We start from the raw sequence: 14,907 nt of genomic DNA on the forward strand, positions 1-14,907 counted from the left end.
TCTAAGACCATGTTGCGAGAACCCTCATTCTTACTCTTTCCAGAGAACTTAGTATATTGTAATGTCACTGCTTACTTTTCTATCTCTTCCATAAACTACAAGCTCTTCAAGGACAGGCACTACTACATTTTATTTGTCTATGCAGTTGTGGCACCTAGAACAGGGCCTGGCATATAACAGGCATTCAATAAAATGTAACAGGATAAATGAACAGATGAAACGATGGATGGATGGATGGATGGGTGAACAAGGACAACAGAGGACTGTGGGGAGTCTAATCAAAACTCCAAACTGCATTTAAAAGCTGCAGGGCAGCTACAAGACTACCTTAGGAGATGAGACTTATTATTAAGACTTATTATTATATTAAATGCATATATTAGGAAAAGGGAAAATGAAAGGAACCTCACAAATATATTTTCTATTTTGTAGTCTCATATCAAGTTAGGTATTAAGTTTAAGTTAAGTATTCAGCTAAGATAAAGCCAAGTGTTGACATCTAAAGAGTTTATGACAGGTGCCCAGGCTACAGTGAGCTGGCAAGGGGGGAGTGTCACCAAAAGGTCATTTAGCCGTAGACTTTTCTCACTCCCAGCAGGAGTATGCTAGGCGTCCTGCTGTGCTCTCACCAAGTCCTGGAGTTCTCGCAACTGTTTTCCTGTCAGTCCCCCAATGCCCAGATCCTCCTCATCCTCTTCTGGCTGGGCACTGACATTACCAGAAGAGGGACCCTGTTTGACAAAGAACTCTTCATGCTGGTCCAAGAGGAGTCCATGTAGCATCCAGGCTGACAGCTGCTTATACATGACCCCATGACACACAGCCAGGATTCTGAGTGGAGAGAAAAGCAAGAGCCTTAGAAGTGCACTTAGAGAACAGTAAACCCGCCAACAGCATAGAGGGCAGGCTTTAAACCGCTACACGATGAACAGAGGCCTGAGAGGTTGATGAGTCAGAAGGGAAATAACCAATTAAGCTAAAAATAATTGTGCTATTTTAATTTAAATGTGGATGGGCTAAGTGATTAAACTTCCAAATTTGTAGTCTACATAACTGAAGTCTGAAATGTTCAGTAAATGTTCTGATAATCTCTTAGGAGACGCACATTTTCTTTCCTCTTTTGTGTACGGTTTCAAAACTGATAATTCTTGTTAAAATTAAACTGACTCTCGTTTTGGCTAACACAATATTAAATTTGTTTTATTTCTGTTGGAATGACATAGGGAGAGTAGATTCAATATGTAAGAGGTCTGAAAAAAGTATTATCCAACAAAATGCGGAAACTAAAACAAAATGTTAAAAGGCTGCTGGAGAATGGGATATTCACATGGTCTCAAAGGATCACCCCCTCAGATAACATATTAATTAGAAAGGGGAAATTGTCCCTCTAAAATGGAGAGATCTGGTGGAAAACACCTATTCCAAGTGACCAAACTTGACAACACCAGTAATGGGACAAACTTCCTCTCTGTGCCTTCTGAGATGATGCAACAGGAAATAAAAGGACCTATGTGGTCTTCTTGCCAAAAATGTTTAACCTGAATCTACTCATGAGGAAATAATCAGAAAAATCCAGATTGTGGCACATTCTATAATACGACTGGTTTGGACTCCTAAAATGTCAATATCATCAAAGATTAAATAAAAAAGGCATGGAAGGGGACTGTTCCAAATTAGAAGAGACTAAAAAGACATGACAACCAAATATGCGAACACTGATTGGATCCTGGATTGCAAAGAAGAACAGCTATAAAAGGCCTTTTGGGGACAACTGGGGAAATTCAGATATATTTTGGATATTATGTTGTTGAATTAATGTTAACTTTCTTGGGTGTAATATGGTATTGAGGTTATATAAGGGAATGCCCTTTTTGTAAAGAGATACAAGTGTTATGATATCTGTGACTGCTTTCAAATGATTCAGCAAAAAATTTGTACTATGCATGCATGTGTGTGTATCTACATATATATATTTCATTGTTCAAATAGAGGGAGAAAGAAAGAAAAAGATATACGTGGCAAAATGTTAACAACTGGTGAAACTAAAGGATATACAGGTGTTTATTGTACAGGTCTTACTGTTCTTTCAACTTTTTTGTACACTTGAAATTTTTCAAAATAACGGGGAGAAAAAGAAACTACGAGAGCTTGAGTCTGCTATCTGTAGTATGCTAACTGAATGGACTCTCTCTTAAAAAAAATTAAATGGGAAGCCACTCACATTTTGCATGTCTGAGTATATGATCTGTAAAATGTGGTTCCTGCAAATATATAACAAACATGTATATATTATATTATCTATATAATATTTTATATCTGTGCATAAAACTATATATATTTATAGAGAGAGAAACTGTAGAGGCTATACACTGAAAGTTAAATTGGATATCTCAAGGGACTGAGATTAGAGGTGATTTCTCTTTCTTCTCTTTGATTGTATTTTCTACAATCAAAATGCACTTCTTTTATTAAAAAAAAAAAAAAGCACAATATTAGAGAGTTAAGTCCCTAAAGCATGTTCTGGAAAGTTTCCTGTTCTTTTGAGGATTTGCTTGTGCAGTGGTTAAAGTGGAGATTGTTAACAGTTGTGAAAGGCCTCAGAGATCATCAATTCCAATTTTGCAACTAATGCCATACCTGTTTTTAAATATAAGGAGGAAGAGGGAAATAGTAAGATCAAATGAGCAGTCTTTTATCATACTCCACAAATATTTAATATAGTTGTAATCATAAGATATATAATTTTGTATCCTTTTATCAGTTAGTATTATAAACAATATTTTTACATGTTGTTATAGTATTTATTATTTTAATGGCTTTATATCTATCAAGTGAATATATCTTTATTTAGCGTTTTGCTGCTGCTGGTAATTTTCTAATTTCTTGATATAGTAGACAACATTGAAAAGAATAATGTTTGTGTATATGGTTATTTTCTTCTTTAGAATAATTTTGTTAGGATAAAATTCCTAAGAGTGGCATTATGGGATTATAAACTCTAAACATTTTTCTTTTGCTGAGGAAGATTAGCCCTGAGCTAACATCCGTGCCAATCTGCCAGTCTTCCTCTACCTTATATGTGGGTCGCTGCCAAAGCATGGCTGAGAAGTAGTGTGGGTCCACGCCTGGGATTGGAACCCACGAAATTGGGCTGCTGAAGCAGAGCACACTGAACTTAACCACCATGCCACAGGGCTGGCCCCTCTAAACATTTTTAAGAACCTGATGTAAAAATAACAGCTACCCAAAATACACATGTTTAGACATCGTTAAGCATTATCTGGCACATGTAATGGAAATTCTCCAAGGATAATGAGATCCAAAAATGAAAAAGTACTGCCTCAAGGTTATCTAGGCAACTAGATCATAGCCTTGATACTCAACACTTTCTAACCCTCTCTTTTGCCATTTCTGAGCTATCGTAAGGATTACATGGGCTCCTCTGTTCATGGGCCTTTTCTATCCCAGTCATAACTTTCCCCAGAGGGAAACCTGAGATGACCTGAAAATAAAACATGTGCAAAGTCAAGTCACTTGACCACCCACTGCCACCCAAATTCCCAATTAAGCTATGACTTACTTTTCCAGTGCACTGCGAACAGGAGGCAGACCTCCACAGCTGTGTTTGTATACTGTTTCCAGGATTTGACAACCATGAATCTGTGGAAAATACAGCCTTGTCAAACTGGATTCCATTTTGATAGTTCGTGTAGCACAAACTCATATCCTATATTCAATCCAGAGGGCACAATGCAGCAAAGAATGGAGATAAACTTTCTCATAAGGTCTATGTGTAGTTCCGATAGACTCCAATTCCAAGCAATTCTGTGACACCAGCTGGGGTGTCCTACAGTTTCAACTCAATTCTGACACTATCTACCTGGAGATAGCATCAGATTCCACAGGTTAAGGGCTCAGTCCCACAAGACCGCCTTCCACTTCCAACACCAATCTCAAGCCCAGGTTGTTACTGTACTTCTGACCCACTGGCTCCTTGAGTTCCACTAACTTGCTAGAGTGGCTCACAGAACTCAGGAAACCCATTTACTCACTTGATTACCAGTTTATCACATAGGCTACAAATCAACAGCCAAATGAAGAGACATGGGGTGAAGTACGAACAAAGGAGCTTCTGTCCCTGTGGAGTTTGGGCCCCGCACCACAACACGTGGAAGTGTTCTGGTTCACCAACCTGGAAGCTCTCTGAATCCTGTCCTTTTGTGTTTTTATGAGAGTTTCATTACACAGGCATGACTGATTAAATCATCAGCCATTGGTGATTGACCTCAATCTTCCAGCCTCTCTCCCCTCCCCTGAGGTGGTGGGGCGGGTAGTGAAAGTTCCAACCCTCCAATCACATGGTTGGTTCCCCTGGCAACCAACCTCCATCCTTAGGTGCTTTCCAAAAGTCACCTCATTAACATAAATTCAGGTATGATTGATAGGGGTTTGTTATGAATATCAAGACATCTTTATCGCTCTTATCACTTAGGAAGTTCCAAGGGTTTTAGGAGCTCTGTGCCAGAAATGAGACAAGGACCAAATATATAATTTCTTACTATAAATCACAATAGTTGTTCTCCAAGTATGGACCCTCCATCCTCCCACCCCACCCCTACTCCCACCCCCAGCAGCATCAGTATCACCTGGGAACTTGCAAGAAATGCAAATTCTTGGGCCTCACTCCAGACTACTGAATTAGAATCTCTGGGGCAAGCCCCAGCAATGTGGTTTTAACAATCCTCTCCAGGTGATTCTAATGCACAGTGAAGTCTGAGAACTAGTGCACTAGAGAAACCAGGATCATTTAGAGTTGAACTGCCAAGCAAAGAGGCAAAGAAAGCCCTTTGTTTCACATTAAGGCCTGATTCAGACTACTTATATGGGATACACTTTTCCAAAAATCTGCTTCCTCTCTGTCCTTCTGGCTCTTTTTTAAAAACTGCTTTATTGAGGTATAATTTACATAAGATAAAATTCATCCATTTTAAGTGTACTATTCAATCATTTTTAGTAAATTTACATTAAGCAACCATCACCATAATCCAGTTTTATACCATTTCCACTACTCTAAAAGGATCTCTTGTGCCTGTTCGCAGTCATCCCATTCTCAGCCCACTTTGTTGACCACCTCATTTTTTAACTCTGTAGAGCCATAGCACACTAGCTTCTCTCCCACCACCCTGGCAGGAAGGAAGATTGGCCCATCTGTAATCCCCCTACTCATTTTCCACTCTCCTTCCTGTGGCCGGTGGAAGCTGAAAGTCAAGTGAGATGTGCAGCTAGGCAGAGAACCCTTATGCTAACTCCACTTACCTAGAAGCTCCCCTCCAATTTTGGGAGATAATTCAGCAGAGCCGGTTAAGAGCATAGTCTTTGGAGGCAGTTAGATGTGAGTTTATATCCCAGCTCTACCATTGACTACCATCTGTGCGACCCTAAGCACATTCCTTAACCTATGTGACCCCTTGGAGGACTGAATATGATAATGTATGTGAAGCACTTAGCACAGTCCCTGGTATACAGCAAGTGCACAATAAAAGTTCGATGTTATTTGATGAGGGCAATCTGCTTTGAAGGGCCAAAGAACACCTCCCCTACTGGCTTCGCTGGCACAGAATGAATGCAGCAGAGTGTACGTTTCTGTACTTATACAGTGAAAAAAGGAAGTAGCAACCATGCAAGTTAACTGCTTGACTAGTTGTTTTCATCAAGGTGAACACTCCTGACAAGCTAAGGCACAAATATTACAGCTTAAAAACATGAATGAGCAAACATGTTTAATCCAGTTGTGCTTTTTGGTCCAATTGTGGACCAGCAGTTTCTTCTTCTAATGTGAAATCTCAAAGCATTTATTTCTCAGAGTTATTAACTCTGCCCGGAAAAGACATTCTTCTGCCACTGGGGATCCTAACTTTTCAATGCATGTGATAAAAACTTGTGATAAGAATAGGAAAATTTAACTAAAAAAATAAAAATCTGGTTTCACCCAATGATCTAATTCTCAGAAAACTGCCAGCACCCTAACCATAAACCTATTAATTTCTTTCTTTCTAAGAATTAACTTTCTGCTGTTCCTCAAGATCCATATCTAACAGTTCTAAATCCTTAGTGCAAAAGCTCTCAGCTCCAAATATCCGAGCATTTTCCTCTTACCCAGCAGCATTCTTGGGGTGCGTCTCCCCACCTTCTGGACCAGGAGGTGCTTAAGGGCAGGGTCAGAACTTATTTTTGCATTCCTGACACTTAGCCTGATACCCAAGCAGATACTCTTGAATGAATGAATAAATAAATAAAAGCTACTAAAAACTAGGGACTTCAAAAAAGAATGTAAGGCCAAATTAATTATGAATATTTCCCTGGTGCTTACCAGAGTGAAAGGAAAAGGAAAGTTCTCACCTTTTGACTTTTAATTTGTTCTACCACAACCATCACAGAGGGAAAAAGGAGCTGGAACTGCAAAGTAGAGAATAATTAGGAGGGTATATAATCAAATACAAGGAAAAAAATTAACTCAGGAAATGCTTTTGCTTCTAAATAGTACCACTTAATATAAAGATGGCAATCCCACAGAAGAGCCAACATCCAGTATCCTAAGGCAATTCGATATGGGGGTTGGCTGCAGATAGAGAATGGCAGAGAGAAGCAGTTTCTATTTCTGGGGTTAGCATAATTCTGAGTATTGAGGTCAATACAGAGCATTAACATCAGGCATTAAGTTTTAACTAAATTTGGAGCTTTGCAAACAGTTCTGATCTAGGAAAGCGTACAAAATATAAAATGCTAGGCTCTGAATCCCAAAGGAAGAAGGTTCTCAAAAATAATGTCATAAGTTAGATTTTTCTAACAATATCAAGAAATTTCAAGGCATTTTGTGATTTGGGGAGCATACCTGATCTAGGGAGTAATTGACATGTGATATGGAGAGATGGGGGTCAGCCAGGAACTGCAACAAAAAACACCGTGATTAGGACTCCATAGAAAATATCTTGAATCTATTTGATCTATGAAAACTAGAAGGGAATCTGAGAATGGGCTTAATGTTAGTTTTAGGCTATTGAGAACTGACAATTTATAGAAGATTATTAATTCTGATTTTCACGTGATAACAAAACCAAAGCTAGGGCTCTTATAAACTTACTCAGAGACCTTTGCCATGATCTGCACTCCACTTTGATCATGACTTGAGCAATCACGGAGAGCACACTGTACCCTCCAGCCACGCAGAAAACAGCTCACTCTTAACTATCTGCCTGTATCAAAGGGCATTTCAAATTCAAGAACATGCCCTAGTCTGCTGTCTCAGAGGTGTTGCTTCCCATGTCTCGTCTCTCACCTCCTGTTCCAAATCAAGCAGTGCTTGGCGATAAGGCTGCAATACCGAATCCAGCCCTGTGCAGAAGGCCCTTAGGTAGATTCCATGTAATCCACCCTGGCCCTGTTGAGATGGATGATGATCCTGAAATGAAACAAAGAGAAGGCAGCTTCTCAGCTCAGACTCTGAAACCTGAGGACAACGTTATCCTTTATTAGTGGTATTGTTTTTACCTCAATAATTCTGTATCAAAGAAGTACATCAGTGAGAGGAAAACATGACTGAAGAGAACAGATTTTGAGTTCTGATCTTTTAAAATGTGATAATATTTTAATCTTCCAAGTGGCTCAGGTGTTACAAACAACCAGGCAGTACTCCATACTGTCAGTGGAGAATTTTCTGCAGCTTAATTCTAATCTTATAATTTCCAGCTTAAATCCCTTTGGTGGCTTCCCATTGCCCCAGAATAATACCCACCTCCCCTACATGGCATACAATGACTTCTGCATTCTGGCCCTTATCCTCTTTCCAAAATTATCTTTCACCGCTTCCAACTTCACATCTTCATTTCCAAACCACCCACGGTTCACCAAATGTGCCTTGCTTCTAATTCTCACCCCCCTGAATTTGGATGTGTTCTGCTTCTAACTGTGCACTCATCTTTGTGACAGATACCTACTCTTCCTGCAGGACCTAACTCAAGCATCTCTTCTCTGTAAAGCCCTTCCTAACTCGCCCTAGGAAATTAGTAACTCCCCCTTTGTTGCCTTCATAGCATCTCTATTTAGTGCTGGAATTGCACTCTTCTTTATATGCCCCTCTCACTGGACCACGAGCTTCATGATGCAAGGGCCCACACTTTATTTGTCTTTGTATTTAAGCTCCCAGCACAGTTCTTTGAACAGAGGGTAAATATTTACTGAATTAAATAAAATGACCTCAATCTTCCTTCTAATATCCTTTCTCCTGCCTGGCGTGGCAATTCATCAAGAACATGATTCTGAAAGCCAATGTGGGGAGTTAAGATACTCTCTCCAAGAGGCTATTTACAAATATGGCTTGTCTTTCAGGAAACCTGCAACTTTTCGTTAAGAGCTTCTTCTGTAGTTGTAAATGGGGAATTGTGGTTAACAGTTGACTAGAGGCCACGATGAACAGCCTCTCTGGCTATGCACTGACTTGGGTGATGGAGCTCTGGTGGTGGTAGATACAGTAGCAGAACTCAGCAACAAATGTGGTAAGAAGCTTGGGCTCAGGGATAAGGCACAGTGTAGCCAGAGGATGCTGCAAAGGAAACTAGTAGTTCCTGAGATAAATGTTCACAGCTATAATAAGAACAGCATGGGCACAGAGTGACTTACAACCAGCCAATTTTGTTTTGTTCCTGTGTGGTTCCAGAGAACTGAATGTCTTCATTTACCCCAAAATGAAAGAGAAAATGAATATGCTTTTTACTTTTCCAAAAATGAGGTACTACTCTTTAGAATTTGGGAAAGTAGGAATTCACAAATTATGTAAGATAAAATCCACATAGTCACATGAATATAGGACAGGTTTTTTTTTCTTTTAAGTGTTATATACAAAAAATTAAAAATAGAGGTCTTTTCATCTTTATTAATACAGATACAGGTCCCAACTTTGATAATTAAGTGTGCTCTCATTAATATGATTTCATAGCAAATTGGTATTGATTCGATTTTAAAGTCATGTTTAGCTTATGTATTTTCTCTGCAATAAGATCAGTTTGGGAGAACCAGAAGCCCTGTCCCAGAGATGAAAATATAAGGCATTATTCTTCAATTCCTTTGCCCCATCAATTACCAAAAAAGGCCTGACAACCAATTTCTATGATAGGAGCCAGAGGGTACTGACTGCATTGTTTCAGAAAAGCATCCTTCCTTTTCCTTTCTAGAAGTCCCCGCCTTTCTCCTCAACCAGAATCATTCTTTCAACTGGGAAATAGTGATCAGTGAATCAGAGTCACACAATTCAGTAATCTTTTTATTTGCCACTGACAGAATTGCAGACTGTTAAAAAGAAAAGAGAACTTTAAAATTTCTCCTTAAAAAAATTTGAATGTGGGGTCGGCCTGGTGACGCAGTGGTTAAGTGCGCACGTCCCGCTCCTGCGGCCCAAGGTTCGCCAGTTCGGATCGCCAGTGTGGACATGGCACTGCTTGGCACACCATGCTGTGGCTGGCATCCCACATACAAAGAAGAGGAAGATCAGCATGGATGTGAGCTCAGGGCCAGTCTTCCTCAGCGAAAAGAGGAGGATTGGCAGCTGTTAGCTCAGGGTTAATCGTCCTCAAAAAAAAAAATTGGAGTGCTTACAATGTACTAGGCACTTCGCATGAATTACCGTGTTTAATCCTCACAACCCTATGAGATAGGTACTAACTGCTATCCTCATTTTATAGACAAGGAAACTGAGCCTTAGCTAATGAGCATTAGGTTACTGCCAAGCAGTCTATGGCCCGTAAGTGATGGAATGGCTCACAAATCCTTGGCCTCCACACTATACTGACTTCCAATTAATTCACAGTAATGGATAATATTTATTAAGTGCTTACCATGTGCCAAATACCTTCTCTGGTTTAACTCTTTTCTTTACAAATAAAAAAGTGTATATTTTCCCCTTTTTTGAGGTAGTCACCTGGCCTTCACTTGAATAATTCCAGTGATGAGAAATTCATAACTTCTTGAGAATCACTTCACATGAATTACCCATAGATTCACTGAAAGCTTGACATAGCTCCCGCCTTCTGGAGGTGTACATTCCCTGAGAACAGGCACCTACCTGTTGCTGCACATGGCCTGTGTACTGTTCAATGAACTCGGTGAAGCGTATATAGTCTGTGCCGAGCCGGCAGAGTCGATTCAAGACGCTGGTTTCACTGGGATGTAGAAATGGGAAGTCCTGTGACACCTGCAGGAGAGGAACAATGCTAAAGACACCGATGCCTGCTATTCACTGCTCGCCAGTGTTTGAGGTGCTTCAACTGCTTCATGCTATTGATCCTTTCCCTTCTCAAGATGCCCATTTAAGATTGGTAAGTTCTGGATAACGAAAGTATTTGCAAACCGCTATAAAGGTGTTGTTCTCCATCCCCGATATAATTAGTTGTTTATTGCAATAGGTGGTAACACATGGTAAAGAATTCAAACAATACAAAATAGTGTACATTAAAAATAAGTCAACCTTCCCAGAGGCAACTACTATTACCTGTTTCTTATGCAATCTTCCAGGGATGGTCTATAAGGATATGGGTTGTTTTTAAAGATTTTATTTTTCCTTTTTCTCCCCAAAGCCCCCTGGTACATAGTTGTGGGTCCTTCTAGTTGTGACATGTGGGATGCTGCCTCAGCGTGGCTTGATGAGCGGTGCCATGTCTGCACCCAGGATCCAAACCGGCAAAGCCCTGGGCTGCCGAAGCATAGCGTGCAAACTTAACCACTCGGCCATGAGTCCGGCCCCAGGATACGGGGTTTTTGACCTGGTTGCAACAAAGTCTCTTTAGCAATACCGCTCAAACTGGGGTCTGCAGACTCCAGGGTTTTCTCAGACATATGCTTAGGACTGATAAATTTTCTATGAAATTTTAAATTTTGTTTGCATTTCAATGAAAAGGTCAAATTAATGCAGCACACTATAATCTGTAAAAGCACCTTATAATTGGACATATAAATTTAGTGTCCATGTTTTCGTCTATATTTTTAATTTAAATAATGGCCAAATAATAGCCTAGTGTGCTATATAGAAGTTTCACCACAGTTCAAGTAGAAAAAAGTAGTGGGATCACTCCCGTCAGAATGGCTATAATTAACAACACAGGAAATAACAAGTGTTGGAGAGGATGTGGACAAAAGGGAACTCTCATACACTGCTGGTGGGAGTGCAAACTGGCGGAGCCACTATGGAAAGCAGTATGGAGAGTCCTCAAAAAGTTAAGAATAGCACTGCCATATGATCCAGCTATTCCACTGCTGGGTATTTATGCAGAGAACGTGAAAACACAAATGCATAAAGATACCTGCACCCCTATGTTCATCCAGCATTATTCACAATAGCCAAGACTTGGAAGCAACCTAGGTGCCCATCAAGGGACAAAGGGATAAAGAAGATGTGGTATATATACACAAGGGAATACTAAGCCATAAAAAGCGATGAAATCTGGCCATTTGTGACAACATGGATGGACCTTGATGGTATTATGCTAAGTTAAATAAGTCAGAGGGAGAAGGTCAAATACCATATGATCTCACTCATAAATAGAAGATAAAAACAACAATAAACAAAAACGTAGAGACAGAGATTGGACTGGTGGATACCAGAGAGGAAGTGGGGAGGGAGGAGGGTGAAAGGGGTGATCAGGCACACGTGTGGTGATGGATTATAATTAGCCTTCGGGTGGTGAACATGATGTAATCTACAGAGAAATCGAAATATAATGCTGTACACCTGAAATTTATATAATGTTATAAACCAATGTTATTTCAAGTTAAAAAAAAACATAGTAGGAGAATATATTCATCCAACCAACTTTTTGAAAAAAATTGTGGCGAAATATACATAAAAGTTATCATTTTACCCATTTTTAAGTGTACAGTTCTATGGCACTGAGTACATTCCCATTGTTGTGCAACCATCACCACCATCTACCTCTAGAACTTTTTCATCATCCCAAACTGAAACTCTGTACCCAGTAAACAGTGACTCCCCAGCCCCTGGCACCACCCTTCTACTTTCCGTGTCTATGATTTTGACTACTCTATTCTACTATTCCACTACTTCAAATAAGTGGAATCATACAATATTTGTCCTTTTGTGACTGGCTTATTTCACTTAGAATAGTGTCTCCAAGGCTCATCCATGTTGTAGTATGTGTCAGAATTTTCTTCCTTTTTAATGCTGAATACTATTCCACTGTATGTATATGCCACATTTTGTTTATCCAACTCATCTGTCCTTGGACACCTGAGTTGCTTTTATCTTTTGGCCGTACATAAATATATATAGTGAATAATGCTGCTATGAACATGGGTGTACAAATATCTGTTTGAGTCTCTGCTTTCACTTTGGGTATAAATCCAGACAAGAAATTGCTGGATCATTTGGTAATTCTAAGTTTAATTTTTTGAGCAGTCACCATACTGTTTTCCACAGGGTCTACACCGTTTTACATTTGTACCAGCAATGTACAACAGTTCTAATTTCTTCACAACTTCACCAACACTTGTTATTTTCTGTTTTTTTTATAATAGCCGTCCTAAAGGGGATGAAGTGGTACTTCACTGTGCTTTTGATTTGCATTCCCTAATGATTAGTGATACTGATCATCTTTTGTTTATTGGCCACTGTATATCTTCTTTGGGGAATCAACTAACTTTTAATGGACACCTACTGATCCCAGGCTCTGTGCTAACATTCAGAGATTAAATAGTGAACAAAATCAGATAGTTACTACCCCCAAGGAATTTAGCATATTAATATTCACATTGTGAGTATTGTATTTTGTGAATGCCATCTTTATATGACAGTAAATGTGATAATAAACATGCAAAGAAAAATTTTTGTTACTGAGTCCACAATAATTTGATAGGAATCCATTTAATACAGATTTTAATGACACAATGCTAACCATATCTTCAAGTTAATAACTTAAGAGGTGCATGACATGGTGCTTAAGAACCTGATCTTTGAGCCACACTGCCTGGGTTTGAATCCCTGAATTGCCTCTTACTTGTGTGAAATCTTAGGCAAGTTAGCATACCTCTCTGTGCCTCAGTTTTCATACCTATAAAGTGGAGACAGATTGTGAGGATTAAATAAGTTAATACACGTAAATCACATGTGCCAAGCATATGGCAAGTGCTTAATACATGTAAGCGATTTTTTCTTATTAGCACAGCTCTACCCAGTTATCAAGTGATACTCCCATGAAAACTGGCATTTTGAGCAGTGCTTGTTGGCAGAGTTTTAGAAAAGTTCAAGGTCTAGTTATTTTGAAACAGCAAATATAGTTACTGATACCATTTGGTACAACCTATTTATATTAATAGGCATTCTCCACATTAGAGTTACTGAAGTCAAAATGGAAAATATAGAGCCAGATCTGTAGCAAAGTCTTTATTAAACTGAATTGTTGGCGATTTAGTTTCAGCAAAACAATATTATACATTAATCAGATCAGTGGTCTCAATCAGGGGCAATTCTGCCCCCAAGGGACATTCAGTAATGTCCGGAGATATTTTTGGTTGCCATAACTCAGGGGGTACTACTGACATCTAGTGAGTAGAGACCAGGGATGCTGCTGAACATCATCCTACAATACACAGGTCAGTCCCCCACAGCAAAGAATTATCTAGTCCAAAATGTTAATACTGCCAAGGGTGAGAAACCTTGCATTAGACTAATGTTAATTTGAATTTATCGATTTGGTAGTTTTGTTTCGTTCGTAAAAACATTTCATTTTATAGTTGTTTAAGGCTATATGTTTGAGTTTATACTTAGTTTAATGTGTATACTTATTCAATGTTACAATAAGATGATTTTTATCAACAGTGGGCATTCGTGACAACTTTTCCCTTTATTTGAATGTGAAAAACACTTCTTTGCAGAAAGTATGCAATATTTGCCGGTTTTGGTGGTGCTCTTTTCTTCCACAAATATCTGAACACCTACTATGTGGAAGAACTGTGCTGGTGCTCTGGGTACACCAATGAAGAAGACCACTGTGGTCTCTGCCCCTGTGAGTAATCTATGAGAGAAAAAGACTATAAACAAGTAAAAACAATAAATAATATGAATTATGCTAAGTCCTATAAGGGAAATGAACAAGTTGCTGTGATAGAGAATAATGGCATATGGGGAGGATACTTAAAGAGGTGGTCAGAGAAAGTTTTTCTGAGGAGGTGTCTTTAAAGCTGAGCTCTTAAGGAGGAAAATATCTTTTTTTTATAAGACTTTTTTTATAAGAAAGGAAGGAAGGCAGCTATCTTTCCTATATTCTGCTATCTCCTTTTACTTCAGACAGTCAAGCACCCACAAATACTTCCTGAATATTTTCCTCCTATATGACTGGCATTGTCCTAGTTTTACGGGGGAAAATAAATAATAACAAGAGGAATCTGTTTGATTTGTAGGTTTTATAGATTAAGAATGTAATTTTTCTGCTTTTCCACAGCCTACACTGCCAATTCTGATAAGAACAGGCATGACTTTGTGATCAGACAGAGCTAGATTCAAAGCTTGCCATTACTAAGACTAACCACCTTAAAGTTCTCTGAGCTTCAGCTTGCTCATTTTTTAACTGGGGCTAACAATATCTAAGTTACTAAATTACGGAGAGGATTAGCTAACATTGCTGGCAGCAGAAGTAGAAAAGAGTAGTTCAGATATCGGAACTGGACAGACCCGAGTTCAAGATCAAGCTCGCTAAGTATTAGCTACATGACACCGGGAGTTCATCTGTGAAATGGAGATAGGTGGTTGCGAAGATTAAATGAGATAATACATATGGCACACAGCCCTTCCTCCTCATACACTCCTAGTTACACGAAGGGCCCTTTCCAAACTCTCCTAGTGCAGAA

At 39.2% G+C, this 14,907-nt stretch overlaps 1 protein-coding gene across 3 annotated transcripts in view; it reads right to left on the reverse strand.

Annotated features, from left to right (window-relative positions):
• Positions 1-14,907, reverse strand: part of TUBGCP4 (tubulin gamma complex component 4) — a 75,763-nt gene that overhangs the window by 59,950 nt on the left and 906 nt on the right. For all 3 annotated transcript variants that reach the window (XM_044765053.2, XM_070502731.1, XM_044765054.2), the window contains exons 2-7: positions 10,115-10,243; positions 7,337-7,459; positions 6,893-6,946; positions 6,400-6,456; positions 3,581-3,660; positions 630-831 (exon numbers count right to left, since the gene is read on the reverse strand). In XM_044765053.2, coding sequence (XP_044620988.2) covers positions 630-831; positions 3,581-3,660; positions 6,400-6,456; positions 6,893-6,946; positions 7,337-7,459; positions 10,115-10,243 — 645 coding nt within the window. The remainder of the gene's footprint in view (positions 1-629; positions 832-3,580; positions 3,661-6,399; positions 6,457-6,892; positions 6,947-7,336; positions 7,460-10,114; positions 10,244-14,907) is intronic.

Source organism: Equus asinus, chromosome 2, assembly GCF_041296235.1.
Source record: "Equus asinus isolate D_3611 breed Donkey chromosome 2, EquAss-T2T_v2, whole genome shotgun sequence".
Classification (NCBI taxonomy): domain Eukaryota; kingdom Metazoa; phylum Chordata; class Mammalia; order Perissodactyla; family Equidae; genus Equus; species Equus asinus.